General features: G+C 40.9%; 2 protein-coding genes across 5 annotated transcripts in view; one reads left to right on the forward strand and one right to left on the reverse strand.

Moving 5' to 3' along the window:
• Positions 1 to 7,772, forward strand: part of gyg1.L (glycogenin 1 L homeolog) — a gene marked incomplete at its 5' end in the record, with an annotated part of 28,241 nt that extends 20,469 nt beyond the window's left edge. Inside the window, 3 exon segments of the mRNA NM_001096761.1 lie at positions 496 to 622; positions 2,749 to 2,968; positions 6,982 to 7,772. Coding sequence (NP_001090230.1) covers positions 496 to 622; positions 2,749 to 2,968; positions 6,982 to 7,149 — 515 coding nt within the window. The 3' untranslated portion in view covers positions 7,150 to 7,772.
• Positions 7,773 to 12,215: 4,443 nt separating this feature from the next.
• The window catches only part of hltf.L (helicase-like transcription factor L homeolog), a 30,222-nt gene continuing 23,529 nt past the window's right edge, over positions 12,216 to 18,908 (reverse strand). For 2 of the 4 annotated variants that reach the window (XM_018262146.2, XM_018262147.2), the window contains exons 19-24: positions 17,273 to 17,451; positions 15,248 to 15,373; positions 15,060 to 15,172; positions 13,173 to 13,353; positions 12,557 to 12,637; positions 12,219 to 12,488 (exon numbers count right to left, since the gene is read on the reverse strand). In XM_018262146.2, coding sequence (XP_018117635.1) covers positions 12,336 to 12,488; positions 12,557 to 12,637; positions 13,173 to 13,353; positions 15,060 to 15,172; positions 15,248 to 15,373; positions 17,273 to 17,451 — 833 coding nt within the window. In that variant the 3' untranslated portion in view covers positions 12,219 to 12,335. 4 annotated transcript variants of the gene reach the window in all.

The following is an 18,908-nucleotide window of genomic DNA, read 5'->3' on the forward strand; positions in this document are numbered from 1 at the left end:
TTATTATTAGCCTTGTAGTGAAACAATTTTAAGATACATTTCTACTTGATGGCTTGGAACTTCAAGGTAATTTTGACTGTAGGTTGCCTTGGTGGTTCACCTTAAGTTTTTTAGTATGTTTAATTTTTTTTAAATTTGCATGGGGGGGGTCACTGACCCATCTAAAAACAAATGCTCTTAGGCTACACATTACTTTATTCTTTCTATTAAGGCCCTCTCCTATTCAAATATGTACATGGTTGCTAGGGTAATTTGGACCATAGCAACCAGATTACTGAAATTGCAAACTGAAAAGCTGCTAAATAACTCAATGGAATCCAATTGCAAATTTGTCTCAGAATATTGCTCTACATCATACTACAAGTTATTTAAAGGGATTATTCACCTTGAAACTAAATACTAGATGAGCTCTCTAGGAAACAATTAATTTTAAGCTTCCCTCTTTATTAATGCAGCACTTGGCAGTGTAATATCTATTTGATTTTTCATTTCTAGGTGGGGACCAGGGATTGCTAAACACCTTTTTTAATACTTGGTCGACAAAAGATATAAACAAGCATCTCCCCTTTGTGTACAACCTGAGCAGCGTTTCCTTGTACTCCTACCTCCCAGCATTCAAAGCGTGAGTCTTTTGTGTCAATGTCGTGTCTGTTGGTGTCTCATTTCTAGGTCAGCTGACAGAAGCTAGTAAATAGATTTGCAGCTGCCATTATAAATGTCTGAATAACTGTCACGGGAATCCTGTCTGGTCTCAGTAACATCAAGTTAAAGGGATACTGTCGTGGAAAAACATGTTTTTTACAAAATGTATCGGTTAATAGTGCTACTACAGCAGAATCCTGCATTGAAATCAGTTTTTCAAAACAAGAAATGGATTTTTTTTTTTATATCTAATTTTAAAATTTGCTATGGGGCTAGACATTTTGACATTTCCCAGCTGCCCTCAGGTCATGTGACTTGTGCTCTGATAAACTTCAGTCACACTTTACTGCTGCACTGCAAGTTGGAGTGATGTCATTTCCCCTCCCTCCTACAAGCTGCTGTAATGTAAATAGAGCCTTGTCTGCTGAGGATGTCAGTTGAACAATAGGCAGGAATCAAGATAAGCTCTCACACTCACTTCATTTTGGACACTGGAAAAGATATAGTTTATTATATTTGTTTACACAAAAATGAATGGCAGAAACACAGGAGTACACTCCCAGGACTGATGACAGGGAATAGAAAAAAAGGATAAAATAAGGAGGACATACTTGAAAACCAGGAAAACTTAGGAGGAAGTCTAGGAAGGGTTAAAATAGCTCATGAGAAAGGGGGCAGTAAGCAGTTAATGAAAAAAGAAGTATTGCAGGCAGGAAAGGAGCGCAGTGTGTGTGAGGTGGATAGCAGAGGGAACTCACAGCTCCTTTACCTCCTCTAGTAACCAGTAAAACAAACTAGGAAGGCAGCAAGGAGAGAAAGTTCCCCCCTCTAAGGGCTAGTCCACACGGGGAGATAGCGACGCGCTTGCGGTCGCGGCGACAAAGCGCCGCGACAGTCGCTGCGACCGGCGCAGGCGACAGTTTTGTATGGGCGCCTATGTAAAAACGCCTGTGCTAACCACACGAGGCGATGCGCTTTTCAACAGTCGCCTGAAAATGCCGTGTGGTTAGCACAGGCGTTTTTACATAGGCGCCCATACAAAACTGTCGCGGCGCTTTGTCGCCGCAAACGCGTCGCTATCTCCCCGTGTGGACTAGCCCTAAAGGAAAGCAGAGAAAAAACGTACAGAACGGCAGGAGCTTTGATAGTGTCTGTGGGAGGAGGGGCTGCTAGTGCAGCTGTAGTGCAGGACGTAGGAAAGTAAAAGTAATTGGTTCCCTGCAAACCATGTGACCTCTCTCCTCCAAACATCACACGCATGGGCAGAGAGGGGAGGGGGAGTGTACAGCTGGATTCTCATGTGGTAGTGTGACTTGGCTTTTCATTACAGAGTGGCTGCCTCCAAGCACACAGGTAATGCTGTGCCTGCTGTTAGAGCAGCACAGGATGAATGTGTAATGAGCAGAAATGGAAGCCCCCATGACAAAATACAAACTAAAATAACTTATGCATGGATTTGTGGATTAATTTATTTTTCAGACAGTTTTTATGGATCTGTTTTTTATAAAAATGCAAAAAAAAAAAATTTTTTTTAAAATGATGAGATTCCCTTTAAGGTCCCCATAGACAGATATCTCTTGCCGAACGATGGATTTTTAGCGAAGTCCGACCAATCCTTCGAAATTATCGTGCGGTTAGTGGGATTCAAATGATTAAACATCGTACGATTTTTCAGCCAACATCTGTCAGGAAATCGGCCAGGTTAAAATCTTTGTCGGTCCTAGTGCAATCTGTTTGCAGGGCCAAGCAGGCAGCTACCCTTTGTTTTCCTGGCAAATTGGTCTTTTTAGTTGATGGACAATTCGTACGATCGTTTCGAGATGAACGTGGTCTCACGATGACTATCAGATCTTTTAAAAATCTCCATCTATGGCCAGCTTTACTCAAGCTTATGCAGTTGCTAACCTAAGCATTGGCTCATGGTCCCTTTAGCAGCCCTTCCCATCAAGGTTATAATTGGTTTTGTAAAGGTGACGGGGTAGTATCTTAATATTAGAGAGCACTAAATGCTACTGCTGTTCTGAATCTTGTGTGGACATGCACCCTCTGACTTGCAGGAAATTTGGATAATCTGCATACAATAGACTTCTCATTTTTAATTTGTAGATTTGGTGCCAATGCAAAGGTGGTGCATTTTCTGGGGAAAGTCAAGCCGTGGAACTATACATACGACAGTAAAACAAAAAGCGTGCGTAGCGATGTACATGACCAGACTCTGGTTCACCCAGAATTCCTGAACCTCTGGTGGGACATCTACACTACTAGGATAGTCTGTCTGCTGACCCAAGAGGGAGTGGTTAAAGAAGAAACAACTGCCCTACAAGTGGTATGTGATATTATCTTGTCTGGCTACATGAGATCAGTTGCAGTTGTACAAATATTAATACTTTTACTATACTCGCACAGATGCTTAAAGGAAAACTATACCCCCCCAAACTTAAGCCACAGTTTATATCTTCTTAAGCAGCATATTAAAGAATCTTACCAAACTGGTATATTTAAGTAAATATTGCCCTCTTGCCTTGAGCCACCATTTTGTGATGGTCTGTGTGCTGCCTCAGATCACCTGACCAGAAATACTATAACTCTTAACTGTAACAGGAGGAAGTGTGGAAGCAAAAGACACTTCTGTTAATTGGCTCATGTCATGTGACCTAACTAGTATGGTCGTTTGTGTGCACTTTGAATCCTATGATCCCAGGATTTTTTAAAATGGCAATTTTCTATTTATGATTATCCAATGGCACATACTAAAAAAAGTCTTATGAAAAGTATATTATGAAATAGTTTATTTACATGAAGCAGGGTTTTACATATGAGCTGTGTTTTGCAATATATTTTTAGAGACCTACATTGTTCAGGGGTATAGTTTTCCTTTAAGTAGTGTTTGGCAATTACCTGCCCCCCAGACTAATGTCATTGCAGGTGATGGTGTTTTGTTACTGCTGCTACATGATGAAATTTGGTGTTCTTCCCCTGACCACTGCAATAGCTGCCAGTATGGCCCTTCTCTCAACATGAAAATGATTCTCTTTATGCAGCAGTTGGGTGTCAGATGAATGATTCAATATATCTTATGGGGGGGGCTCCCTTTCCTAGCAGAAGAATTGGAGCTTACTCAAATAACTGGTTTCGGTACAAACAATCTAACAATCCTGCATGTAGAAAGACATGATGAGAAACCGATGCTGAGAGAGGAATAGTAAAGAAACTTTTATTTCAGAAATGGTACAGAATTAATTGTTAGCTTTTTTTTTTTTTTTTTTTTTGAGAAATCAACCTGGGGGGGGGAACCCTACCCCCCAAGGCTAACTAACCCCTCCCCCCTGGGGGAAATCAACCTTGCCCCTCTGCGCAGATTCTTCCAGCGAAGTTCCATGCATCCATCTTCTACGTCCTCTGTAAGGTAACCGATCGGTATTTCTGCACATGCGCAGTTTGCCGGTTTGTGCAGCTGCACATGCGTGGAATTACATGGAAATTGCTGATCTCCCAGTCCGCTTACAGAGGACACAGAAGATGGGACGCGTGGAACTTCGCTGGAAGAATCTCCGCCGAGTTGTAAGTATGGAGTATAGGGCATTTTCCCGGGGGGGGTATTTAACATGGAGGGAGGTCTACCTGGGGTGGGTAGGGTTTTCCCCCCACAGGTTCTCTTTTAATGAAGTTCTCTTTGGTTCAACTGGCAACATACCAGCATTCTCATGGAGAGCATGTGGTTTCTCAGGAACTCTTGGATCCATTCATAATTTATGGCATGAGGCTCATTTTAAACCTGTGATTCAGCTGATGGGCCCAGATGCAGCACTGACACTATATGATTTTGCTTGAAAAAAGCCTTACAAATGCAAGAGCAATGTACAACTGAGAACAGAGCCTGGCTTTATCTGTTGGCTGGCAAAATACTGACTTCTGTCCATTCAGGAAGTGTGAAGGTTCACTTGTAGTCTTCTTCCACATTCAGCAGTGTAGGGCAGTGCTAAGGATCTCGAGTAGGTGAATGTGCAGGTTACTGTACCCTCTCAGTAATTTGTAACCAATACTTAAAGGACCAGTAACACTTCCCACCCCAGTTCAAAATTCACTCTACCCTTTCCACCTGCAGATCCATCTCTCAGAAATGGTAATATGATTAATAAAATATACCATTATAAAACTATAAAACACAGCTTCTGGATGTTCTTTCCCAAAGTGAAAAGGTCCGATGTGTGGTGTTCGACATCTCCTCCTTTCCAGCCTTCTTAACCAGAAGTTCATTCTGGCAGTGTAACTTCTTTGGCATCACTTATTTCTGTAAGAGCAGGTGAGTGACTGCAGCAGCACACTAACTGAGACCCCCTCCTAAACCCCTGCATGCATTCTTTCACCTCTCCCCTGCCTTTACAGAAATTATGCCAAAGAAGTTAAACTGCCCGCTGCCAAAACCAACTTCCGGTTTAGAAGGTTACATAGTTACATAGTTAAAGGGTTGAAAAAAGACAGTCCATCAAGTTCAACCCCTCCAAATGAAAACCCAGCATCCATACATACACCCCTCCCTACTTTTAATTAAATTCTATATACCCATACCTATACTAACTATAGAGCCTAGTATCACAATAGCCTTTGATATTATGTCTTACCAATTACTAGGTTGGTAAGCAGGAGATGTTGAGCAACGCGCATTGGATCGTTCTAATTGTACCATTTCTGAGATCGATCTGCAGGTGGGAAAAGGGTAGTGGATTTTGAACTTCAAAAAAATTTGTTACTGGTCCTTTAATATCCGCTGTTACCAAATAGACTATTGGTGAATGCTACTGGTTGCAATTAGTTTCTAGACTTGTTGAGAAAATTAAGGGGCAGATTTATCAAGGGTTGAATTGATGATTTAAATTTTCTATTTTTTTTTTTTAATAGAATTTGATTTTTGAGATTTCATACCAGACACTTTAAGAACTCTTCACTATTCCACCATCTAAAACCTGCTGAACTGCTGTTTTAGTCAAAGGGAGACATCCTGGAATCTGGAGTTGCCTTCCTTACAAAATATCCCCCCCCCGCACAAAACTCTTAATTGATTAAAGTTTTTGGGTCGACGCTATTCACCAGAGTTCAGAGAATTCCCCCCCCCCCAACTGTTTGAATTTAGAGTTAAAAAAAAAACCACACAAATTTGACCCTTGATAAATCTGCCCCTCTGCTTTACTCGCCTAGAGGGAAGTACAAATCTGGGTTTTAAAAGGATAGGAGGGCAGAGTTGCTTGGTGTAACACAAAAAGCCTAGCCATGAGAATGGGAATGTAAGCATCTCCTGTTATTAAATAAAACTTATTTAATGAATAGCAATATTGGGGCTGGAGGTATCGGGCCAGTTCATTGCAGGCCTAGGGGTGGCATTTTAGAAACAAAGGAATATGTTCAGGCCAGATTGTGAATAAATGTTGGCAAAATGAAACCTTTTAGCATAGCCAGCTTAACTTTCACACAGGTAAACTTTCTCTGTCTGTGCTCTTAGGCATAATGTCAAAATACAGATGGAATGCATTAATGCTTCATTAGCCTTGCATATGTATTTAGATTGTGTCTGCAACTTTTTAAACCTCTTCGTTAGATGAGTAGTCCAAACCTTGCACATTATCAACTGGATGTGTCTTTAGTGAGATTCCCTCTATTGCTTTGTCTTTTAATTTGGAGATGTAAAAGTTCTTTACCAGATTAATGGCAACTTCATGTAGCTGCTTGTATGGAACATATCTAGGAAATCTGAATATAAGCTTCTGCTGGAGAGCCTCTACCAATGGGCCACAACTAGGGACTTCACTCTTCTTTCCCAGAGTCACTGTGACTAAAGGCCTAAAAACAAAAAATAAATAAATCATTGACACTATATTGTTACCCGACATGCTTTTTCCCAGTAGTTGAGGTTCTTGCAGGTTCTACATGACTTGACTGTAGAGTGGTTTTCTTTATTCTCCTGATCTTGTTGTAAAAGTGACTTGTGCATGAGCTGTAACTTTCTTGCACGGCAGTTCTCCTGATACAGGCTTCTAGATTTCCACACTTTTAACTTGTCTTAAAACTGTCCACAGCTATCGGGCTTGGTCTATTCACTGGCTTTCTCTTGTCGCTTCTGTAGAGAGGTATGAAGAACTTAATCCTTCCCTAATTGCTAAACATCTTTCGTTGCAGTTCTCATCTTTATTGTTTAGGGGGTTTCTGGCCTTGTGATTGTCTTCTGTGCTGCTTTGCATGCACCTTCGCATGGGAGCTTTTCATTGGTTTCCTCCTCTTCCTCGGGCTTTATCCTTCTTAGTCTTATTGGGCGCCAGCACATTTTGTTTTTTTTCCCCTTTATAGGAGGAGGTAAAAGAAGCAGTTGTACAGATGTCCATTTCACACTCCCACTCGCCACCATCTGTATCTTCAGAGGAACGCAGGGAAAGATGGGAGCAGGGCCAGGTTGACTACATGGGAGAGGACTCGTATGACAACATCAAAAAGAAGCTTGACTCCTATCTCCAATAGAACTTCTTCTTCTCATGCATAAAGAATGTGTCCAAGAGCTATTCATTGTCTAGGACGGCGTTCTATCTACTGTTTACTTAAATGCTAGGAGCTTTACGAAGACCCATTTTTTTTTTTTTTTTTTTTCCCTCCGTCTTTGGGGAGGTTATAAAATGGGTAAACTGTTACAAACCCAGTTAAATGTGCCATTTCCCCTTTTAGCTGTAGCTAGAGGGTAGATGTGGCTCTAGATCAGATGCGATTAGTTTTAGATCTGGTTTAAAACTTGAATAGCCCCTAAGTGGTAATTTTTTAACCTCAGCGTACATTTGGAATTGTCCACCTGTTTAAGCAATAGCTAATGCTCCTTCGCTGTTCCATGTGATCCATCTTGGATTGTACAGGTTGTGTAAGCAATGGCAGTTTGCTTCTCCAGGGTACTCCGAAGTTGTCCTTTGTCACATCTGCAAACTGTTTTTAGCATGAATAAGCTATTTCTGCTCCTAAACTCAAAAGACTCTGGGAGCTGCACCAAGTGCACTGCCGACACACCTTGGAATGCTTCTTGTTCAGTTCTGTAGCCACAAAGGCTAGTGTAATGTATTAACATGGCACTTCAGAAATAAACTGATCCTGATTCAGTATCTGCTGCTTGAATTTTTTTTTAATCTCTCGTCTTTACGGCAGAGCTAAAGGTTGTGTCCTGAGGTCTGGCGTGGCCATACACTTTAACATAGGGGGAACCTCACCAATGATGTTGCCTGTAGCAATCTATCCATTTTTGTTTTCTTGTAGGCAACTTGTTAATCTGGTTGCCGTGAGCAACATCACTGGTGATTGTATCTAACATTGCATTATTAAAGGTGGCTATACACAGATCTGCTCATTTGGTGATCTCTCCCTGATATGCCCACCTTGAAGTGGGCGATATCAAGCCGGTTGTGGGTCCTCAACAAACAGATGCAGTCCGTGATCAGGCTGTATTTTTAGCCCTGCTCTTCAGCATCTGGCAAACTTGGCCAGATATCGATCGGGGAAGCCAGATATCGATCGGGGAAGCCAGTCTGAGGGCCCCACACATACGGGTCAATAAGCTGCTGACTGTTTGCAGCTTTTAGCAGCCCGTGTCTGACCATCTTGTTACTAGCCAATTGTACATATACAGTATGCAAACACAGTTCCTTGATCAGGCAGCTTTGAAAGTAATCTGCCAGTGATGTATTACAAACCAGAGTTCTTTAGAGGGGGAACCCAAGACCTTTAGGCTTATGGTCTATGGCAGTGATCCCCCCCCAACCAGTAGCTCATGAGTAATATGTTGCTCTCCAACCCCTTGGATGTTGCTCCCAGTGACCTCAAAGCAGGTGCTTATTTTTGAATTACAGGCTTGGAGGCAAGTGTTGGTTGCATAAAAACCAGATGTACTGCCAAACAGAGCCTCAATGTATGTTGAAAATCCACATGGACTACTAAATGGCCAATCACAGCACTTATTTGGCACCCCAGGAACATTTGTCATGTTTGTGTTGCTCCCCAACTACTTCTGAATGTTGCTCACAGGTACAAAAGGTTGGGGATCCCTGGTCTATGGGGTGTCTTCTCTGCTGGTGGAACTCACCCAGGGTTAAGGAGGCCATACACAGAGATCCACTCGTCTGGTGATTTGAAAGTTCCCACAGTTCTTGTCACTTATGTGTGAGTAAGACTCAGTATGTTGAGTCTCTTCCAGATGAACACAAAGTCTCAAGTGCAGAGTCTGTCCTGCTCCTCCACTTGTGATCCCTCCAAAACAAAATCACCTTGAGGTGGGTGATATCTGGCTGATCAATCGTGGGACCTAGAGCCCAACGATCGGATCATAATGCAGGAGAATGGGTGTTTGGCTCACAGGACTGTAATCATGAACAGATGCGGTCTGCAATCCAACAGGATTTTTAGACTTGCCTGATCAACATCTGGCCTACTTTCACTCATATCTATTCTGGAAGCCTTTCTGAGAGCCCAACATACCGGTCAATAATCTGCCGGCTCTTTGTCTGCAGCTTTATCAGCCCAGGCTTGTCCTGTATGTAGGTGTACATCTAAAAGTGAATATACAACTACATTATAGATCCGTTTAAAAACAAGACATTTGTAGTCTCATAACATTTCCCTATACAGAAATGGGACCCGTTACCCAGAATGCTTGGGACCTGGGGTTTGACAACTGTAATTCTATAATGTGTATCTTCATAACTTGTCTACTAGAAAATCATGTAAACCTTAAACAGGCTGGTTCTGCTTCCAATAAGGAAATTTTTTCCCATCTTCTGTAGGTTCTTGCCTACTTACTAAGCATTCAATCTTCATAGGACTGGGTCCTTAGATGTGTTGGGGGGGGGGGGGGGGGGGGGGTTTAATCTGATCAGGACTGGGCTAATTACTTGGTCACTTATGTTACAGATATGGAACCTGTTATTCAGAAAGCTCCAAATTAGAGGCAGTTTCCTCCATTTTATACAAATAATGCAAATTTTTAAATGACTTTTCTTTAACACTACAGACATGGGACCTGATATCCTGAATGTTCAGGACCTGGGGTTTTCTGGATAATGGATCTTTCCACACTTTGGATCTTCATACCTTAAATTTACTAGAAAATCATTTAAACATGAAAACCCCAATAGGTTGGTTTTGCTTCAAATAAGGATTAATTCTATCTTGGTTTGGATAAAGTACAAGGTACTGTTTTATTATTAGAATCATTTTAAAAAAAATTGGCTAAAATGGAGTCTCTGGATGACTGCCTTTATGTAATTTGGAGCTTTCTGGCTAATGGATGCCATGCCTATAGCTTTTACTTGATCCCAACTAAGCTATAATGCATCATTACTGGAAACAAAACCAGCCTATTGGGTTATGTTTACATAATTTTCTAGTAGACCAGGTATGAAGATCCAAATTAAAGAAAACTCCAGGTTCCAAGCATTCTGGGTAACCGAACCTGTACCATGAACCTGCCCAGCATATTGGCGGGCAGTTAGTGATTACATTAGTCTTTAGGACCCTATAGTCCCATACAACTGGGGATAAGCTGCACACACCAATCACAAAGTCTTATTTTGGACCATAAACTGCACAGTGCCCTGGCAGATAGTTATATTTAAGAGGAATCAAAACTCAATGACTAACCTTCTAAAGTCAGAGGCAGCAAACTTAAAGGAAAACTATACCTCCAGAATGTGTAACCACTAGACTTGTATAATGAATAAATACCCCCTATTGTAATAAGTATGTTAAAAGTTCCATGGCCATATAAAGGCTGGATACAGTTCCTGTATACAGGGCATGGATCTCTGAAGGGACTTCTAATACTTTACAACAGGTGGTACTTTATTACACATGTTTCAGTGAGCTACGGGACATCATTTAGAAGGCTACAAGTTACAGGACATCCCTGGCTCTCAAAAATGGCAACTTTCTCTTTAGGATTATCCAGTAGCACATACTACTAGAAAAGTGTTTTGGTTTTTTTAGGGAAGATGGTTGCCTATGATGCAGTGTTTTATATATGGGTTGTGTTATGTGATATATTTTTAGAGAACAGCAATGTGCAGTTGTATTTTCCCTTCAATAGAGTACGGCTATAATAGTTAAAAACAAACAAAAAAAAATGTTCCTGGTGGAGGAAAAGGAATGAAAATATATTTCAATATATTGATAAACAAAGGCTATGTTTTATATATGTGCTAAATGTATAGAATACTTTTTTTTAGGGGGGGGGGGAAAAAGTACTTTTCAGTGTCATATGTCTAAGGGTGTGGATTCTTTATCTGAACCATAACCTGGAATTTAGTGCATTTCTACAACTTTCTTTGTGTGGCATGTTGTATCTGGCACAGTTGTAAGCACCTGGCACTTCCCCCACTGCCTGGCTCCCCTGTGTATCCCAATGCACACGCTGTAGGACTGGTTTATTCACAGATGTGCTCAGTCCTATTGGCTTCACCAGAAAACTTCTCTAATAAGGTGGGGAGGCAACATAATTTCCCACCCACCAGCGTCTAGGCTAACATTTTAAGCTACAGAATCAACCAATCCGTATACAATGCTGTCACTAAATAATGTATAGAAAATTAAGATTCTATTTGACTTTAGGAAAAAAAAAGTGACACATTATGGCATGAGCTCTTGCAAGTGTTGCTGAAGTTTTGCTTTTGCTAAAATTTGGGAGTCCTAGGATGGAATGCCAGTTAAAATACCGACATCTGGCTATAAGATGCTTCTGGGAGTTGAGTCTGCCTCACAAGGAAACTTTGGAAAATGAAGCAATCAAAGTGTCATCCCGCCGGCAACTTAGATTCTAGCCGCCAGTAAGGCTTTTCGTGGGAGATTAAGTCGTCCAAAGAAGAGGCGATTTGTCATCGGGCGACTAAATCTCCTTTAATCTTAATCATGTGCCCTTAACATAAAGATACAGTAACACCAAAAAATGAGTAAAGTAATGAAAATATCATGTAGTGTTGCCCTGCACTGGTAAAAGTGATCTGTTTGCTTCAGAAACACTACTATAGTTCATATAAATAAGCTGCTGTGTAGCAATGGCAGAAATAGGAAAAGTCTATATGGCACAGGTTAAATAATGGATAACAGATAACACCATTATGTTCTACAGAGCTTATCTGCTGTGTAACCTGAGCCTTTTCTCATTTGAATGGCTGCCCCCATTGTTACACAGCAGCTTATTTATATAAACTATAGTAGTGCTTCTGAAGCAAACACACCAGTTTTACCACTGCAGGGCACCACTATTATATTTGTATTACTTTAAAAGAATTTCATTTTGTGATGTCACTGGTCCTCCATACACGGGCAGATAGTAAAGTCGCCAACTTATTGCCCAGTGTATGGGGCCCTCTGCCGGGCTTCCTCAATCGATATCGGCTGGACTTAGAAATCCCGTTGAATCGAGGACCGTGACCTCGCCAAAGGAGCGGATGTCCATATGTATAGCCAGCTTTAGGGCCACATCCTTCTACTCCAGGACACGTTTGTTCATACACAGTGTCAGCCATTGTATGGGTTGGGGAAATGAGGAGGAGGAGTCATTCCACTTTATTAGTGGGTTTAATGTTGAAGGTTCCAAAACAGTTTAACATAAAGCCATTTATTTTTTGGTACAAATTAAGATTTCTACTAAAATAACACTGTTCTTTGTAACAAGACCTTCACAAATCAACCAGGGTCCTTATGTCTTCAATTCTCGCTTGTTTTATCTGGCTGGCACTGGATTTCTTTGCCCCAAAAGCTCCCGCAGCGAGTTGCCTCTTTTTGCTTTGAATCTTTAGCATGTTTTCTTCCACCGAATCCCGTACCACAAACTGGGGATAGAGAGATTGATTAGCAAGGAGAAATCGTTATTGCAAATGCTTTCTGCAAAGTCACGTACCTTGGTAATGATCACCTCCTTGGTCTGGCCCAGCCTGTGGCACCGATCGAAACACTGCTCTTCAGCAGCAGGATTCCATGCCTACGATTATATAACAAATCTTATACTATTAGCACAATTAGGGCAGTTGTGTGACTAACTGAAAATGAGGGAATATTTATGTGTAAATGTTCTACAAGTGATGCATCTGTTATCCAGAAACTCCATTTATTGTGTCCATGCTCCTGGCAATACATTATTGCTAGCCTTGAGATTTTGACTGTCTTAATATAAACACATTTATGACATATTAGATCTCCAAAAGTTTTTGTTTACTTACAGGATCCATTAAATTACTTGTGAAGCTACCGTCAAGTTTTTGTTTACTTACAGGATCCATTAAAATTACTTGTGAAGTTATGGTCAAGTTTTTGTTTACTTACAGGATACATTAAAATTACTTGTGAAGTTTTTGTTTACTTACAGGATCCATTAAATTACTTGTGAAGCTACGGTCAAGTTTTTGTTTACTTACAGGATCCATTAAATTACTTGTGAAGCTGCGGTCAAGTTTATGTTTACTTACAGGATCCATTAAATTTCTTGTGAAGCTACGGTCAAGTTTTTGTTTACTTACAGGATCCATTAAAAATACTCGTGAAGCTGCGGTCAAGTTTAAGCCGACCCCTCCGGCCTTCAGTGACAAGAGCATAATGGTTGGTGACTGTGCGTCTGGCCTCTGGAAGCTCTGAATTGCTTCGGTTCGTTTTTTCTGTGTCATCGAGCCGTCCAAGCGTGTAAACATGAAGCCAGACTCTCTACACACCAAAATGAGGCCAGTGTAAGGTTTCTATGACAACAGTCAGTGCACAGAAGAAAAATTCTGACCTAGCATCAATCCACTAACAACAGCAGCAGCCAGATTACATAACGGCGAGCGGAGATTCCAACTTTACAGCAAATTACGTGGTATTATTTACATGAACTGTTTTGCCCCCTTATCTGCTGCTTGAGTCTAACATATCGCATCTGCTGAAAACCCAGGGCTGTGCAAACAGAATGTACTTCCCAATGTCTTAGCAGCTGGTGAAATATGGAACAGGTACTCAATGTGCTATGGCGGGATCTACCTAGCAGCATGCCAACATTTGTGTCTCCATGTCAATGGGCCCTTTTGTAACATTTTGTTTCCTACACTGGAGTGAAGTGCTACAAGAGCCGCAATCAGATGCTGTACACTCTGCTCCATGAGCCCACTCCCAGCCATGATGAAGCCCAGCAATGTGTATATCGAGACACTGTCAAAGCTCACTTAAAGGAGAACTAAAGTTTAACTAAAGAAGTAGCTAGAAATGTTGTACATTTTGTTTTGGGCTTCTGTACCAGCCCAAGGCAACCACAGCCCTTTAGCAGTAAAGATCTGTGTCTCCAAAGATGCCCCAGTAGCTCCCCATCATCTTTTCTGCTGATTCACTGCACATGCTCTGTGCTGCTGTCACTTACTGAGCTTAGGGATGGACTCAAAGTATACAGTACACATAGAATTGAAATATCACAATATAAGGCTGATTAGTAATTAATACAGATAATTACTACATGGCAGCACAGAAACCAGTGCAATTAGCATCAGAATTTAATAATCAGCCCTGTAGCATCAGCTTATATTACAGACAACCCTAATTTTCTGCTGGATAATTAGTGACGAGCCCTAAGTTTAGCTTCTCAACAGCTGCTCAGAGCCCACTGAGCATGTGAGTGTCACAGACACTTTCCAAGATGGTGACCCCCTGTGACAAGTTTGAAGTCCTGGATCATTGCTGCTATTGACAAGTTGAAACTTTAGGCTGGTGCAATAAGTTCATGGTGTTTTTAGCCATATTAATGTTTAGGGTTTAGTTCTCCTTTAATATGTGCGTCATCTGATCCCAGTAGTGATGTGCAGGTTGATAAACAATCAACCCACTCCCGACAATAACCCGCACCCAACCTGTGGGTCCTTGTCTATTTCTATACCCACGCCTAACCCACTCCATCTCGGATGTTACAGAGGGGGAGGGTTGGGCCAGGCACAGTTAGGTAAGGGCAGCAGGAGGAGGAAGTTGACCCAAACCCACCGCGTCCTGAATATTTTGCGAGTTTCAGCCCAAATCAGGTCCGGCAGGTTTTGGCCCGACCTGCACATCACTAGATCATACACGTGTATAGCCACATTTTTATTGTTTTGGTTATTGGGGCTCACACCTGAATGATCAAAACACGTTTGAGAACTGAAGCTGTGGCTCTGTTTCATTTTGGCCGACCAATGGAAATTTTCCACCAGTCAGACTTGGCATACAGTACATGCCTATATCTAATGGCTGAAGAGTTCAATGGCCACAGGAGAATTCATTGTACACTGTATATGACGTTAGTGTTAAATGTAGATTCCTACTTTAACCAACAAAAGTCATTCTGATTTGCTCTATAAATATAATGTTATGATTAGTACTTTGTAGCGAGGATAAAGGACTAAGAATACTCTTACCGAAGAGCTACTTCAATCAAAGACAAGAATGAGGTGAACTGAGACACGACGATACTTTTAATCGTAGCATCCTTCCTTCTCTGCTCCACCAACGAGTGCATTAGGGCACTTATCTTAAAAAAAGAGAAAAAGATTTAGAAACATTTACAAGCAGAAAGAGGAATGGTGCCATTTCTGTCCGTGCTTACTTTAGTACTGGACATCCACTTCTGATCTGGCTTCTTATTTATGCTGCTGTCCAAGTCTTCCTGCGGACACTCCACCAACTGATCCAGTCGCAACAAACCCCTGCACAGGGGGCATTTGGCTTCTTGCTGAACACATCAGACAAACATAGGATTTCTCATCTCATGAGTAAAACACTCAAGGCAGCAAAGAAATTTTAAAGAGGAAATAAACATGGACGAAACAATCAACTTTTCTACAAAGGGAGAATACATTTGGGGTTTAAGTTCTACTTGTACAAATGTTAAGTGTTTAAGAGATACTGACATACCATTGACTTTGAATGCTATTTACAATGTTGCCAGAAAAGTATTTGCCTGATGCTTTTACATTACCTTTTTATTACCCTGTTCCTCTATGAGGGGGCTGCCATATTTGTGCAGCAGGACTCTGTTAGCATTAGAAGCTCTAACTGACAGGCTGAGATGTGACAGTCAGGTTAGCAAAACAGTCAGGTTTAGGAATCTCAAGTGACAATTACTTACAAAAGCAGAACTATCAGCGAAAAACGATCAACATGACCTATAGGGAACTTTTAATGTAGATTAATATTTCAAAAGAAAATTTTTAGTGTCAGAATCAATTTACGATGATGATTTATTTTTGTCCTGACACTGCTGTGGCTAGTGGTGCAGGAACAAGAGAAAGAGTGTACAGTAAAGCTGGCCACAGACATACAGATAAGTAATGTGCGAGTTGGGTGAAACCCGCTCCTCTCCTGCTTCAATTTTAAGGCCTGCCCTGCCGATGATGTCACAAAAGGGGCAGGCAGGAGGCGTATGTCTTTAAAAAATCAAGCAGGAAGTTGGAAACTGGCGAGGAGAGCAGGAAGAAGAGCTCAACCCGGCCCCGCCTGCCACTCACAAATGTCAGTCTGATCCCGACCGCACTGCAGGTATTGGGCCTACCTGCCAATCTTCCGACCTGCAACTAACCATTCAGATTAATATAAAGTAGTAAAGAGAACAAATCACACGATGCTCAAGCCATTAATTGACAGGCAGCAATCGTACAAAAGTTATGTCTGACAAATAGTGACCGTTTCCAATTGATATCGTCAGATAGGCGTTACATGCAGAGATCTTATTGGTAGCCAATAGAAATCATTTTGTATGATGGTATCTTTGCGTCTATGGCCAGTTTTAGAAATACAAAAGATTAAAGGGATTCTGTCCTGATTTTTATGTTTTATTTCTAAATGACACTGTTTACATTGCAAACAATTCACTCTACCATTTAAAATTGCATTCTAGAACCACACCAATATTTTTTTAGCTGTAATATTGGTGTTGGAGGCAGCCATCCCAGTGCATTGTGTCTCATTCTAAGCTTTGTGAAGGAGCCAACACTACAGGATGGAACTCTTTTCCCATTCCCTTCCCACTGAAAGCAGGAGAAGAGCTCAACACACACCCACCTGTGTCAAGAAGATTTTGTGCAGGAGCTGGCCAGAACACCCCCCCCCCCCCCCCCAACCTGCAAACAAATCCTTCAGCAGAGATGTCAGGTAGCTGCTTTTTTTTTTTTTTTTTTTTAGAACATTTGTTTTTTAGATGGGGTCAGTGACCCTCATTTGAAAGCTGAAAAGAGTCAGAACGCAAATAATTCAAAAACTATAAACAATGAAATAATGAAGGCCAAATGAAAAGTTGCTTAGAATTGGCCAACACAGTGAACGTTAACTTAAAGGTGAACCGCCCTTTTAACTGCTTACTCCACAGATCTTAAATATTAAATCCCATAAAGGATTGTGTGAGATACTGGCCAGCTGATGGCATCCACGTGTATCAAAAGAGTGAGTCATCAACCAACAGATTCATCAGACCTGCTGTATCATATTGGTAGCAAATGGGCGCATTTAACCACAAATATTACAATGGTCTGACAAATTAAAATAATGCTGTAGAAGGAGGTTTTGCTGCAGTAAAATGCCCATAAGTGGCCCATAATTGGATGTCAACGCTTGTGGTCAAATGCATATCACTAACCTTTTTAAGCTGGATAACCTGACAAATACAAGGTTTACAAAATACGTGAGCACAGTAAGTAATAACTGGCATGTTCAGAGAATCCAAACATATGGCGCATTCCTCATCTGATCCGGAGCTCAAAACCAGCTTTATCTTCTGCACGAGTTTCTCACGCACATCTCCTGGAGTGGAGTCAGCTGGGGATTTGCAAGGAAAAACATGACAATGTGATGCCCTGTTTACCAAACGCAATGCAGCAAAGAATAAATATTCAGTAGGAGGAACTCTACTGCAATTCTACAATAATAATTAGAGTAATCCAAAACCCATATATAAAGAATATATTATATACTATATGTTTACAGCCATACAGTTCTCATAAGAATCCGCTGTAACCGTACACTACAATATTATTGGAGGCTGCTACAAGGTGCCAGTGTACTTTAGCTAGGGGCACGCAGACAAGTGTAGAACTATTAGCAGCACAACACCAACACTAAGGGGCACATACCTGGACATAAGAGTAGGCTGAATACGGAGTTATTTGTATATTTACATTATGGGTTCAGATTTCGTTCAGCCGAGTACTAAGGATTAGATCGAATTCAAATCTGAAGAGCCGAGATTCAGGCAAATTCGGCACATCTTCCCATGGCCTGACCAATGTCGTCAAGACTTCATCCAGCTACATTTATAGGAAATTCTAAGTCCATTTTGGCTTTATTTGTTGCAGAAAAGAGGTCAGACTATCTATATACACTGATTTATACTTCTGCAGGGATCATGTTCTGTTAACTGTATTTCATGTATTTTGCCTGGTACTGTTTTCAAAGGAACAGTTCAGTGTACAAATAAAAACTGGGTAAATAGATAGGCTGTGCAAAATAAAAAATGTTTCTAATATAGTTAGTTAGCCAAAAATGTAATGTATAAAGGCTGGAGTTACTGGATGTCAGAACACTGTCAGAACACTACTTTGCAGCTCTCTAACTCTGAGTTAGTCACCGACTATAAGGGGGGCCACATAGGACATAATTGTTCAGCGAGTTTGCAATTGATCCTCAGCATGCAGCTCAGATTCAGAAGCAACAGTTATGACCCATGTCCCCCCCCCTTTAAGTATCTGATTGGTTACTGACTGGTAACCAATCAGTGGAAACCAAGAGAGCTGCACATTACATTTTTGCCTAACTATATTAGAAACATTTTTTTATTTTGCACAGCTATCTAATTAACCAGCTTTTATTTTTATACTGAACAATTCCTTTCAAAGAACTCGTTTTTACCCCGTTTTTATTTTCACACTGAACTGTTCCTTTAATATACTCCAATGAAGTAACACACCACACACATTTGGTACACCTGTGCTAATTTGTGTTGTTATACACTGTACTAACTCAGCATTTTTAATCCTTATGGGCATTTAATAAACACACTTTTCTTTTTAATGATGGTTTCAACTGGATTACTATCTATTTTGGTTAATTCAACTGGGGATTAAGTTTTATTTTTGTTTTGTTGGATTTGGTTAAGTACTTAGTTGAAGATACCCACCTGGTTCACATATTATATTATTATTAAAGGGGACCCGTCACCCAAAAAAATTATTTCAAATCCTATTTTATCATGTTAGTCAAGCAAAATGAACTTTAAT

This window comes from Xenopus laevis, chromosome 5L (assembly GCF_017654675.1).
Source record: "Xenopus laevis strain J_2021 chromosome 5L, Xenopus_laevis_v10.1, whole genome shotgun sequence".
NCBI classification, from domain to species: Eukaryota; Metazoa; Chordata; class Amphibia; order Anura; family Pipidae; genus Xenopus; species Xenopus laevis.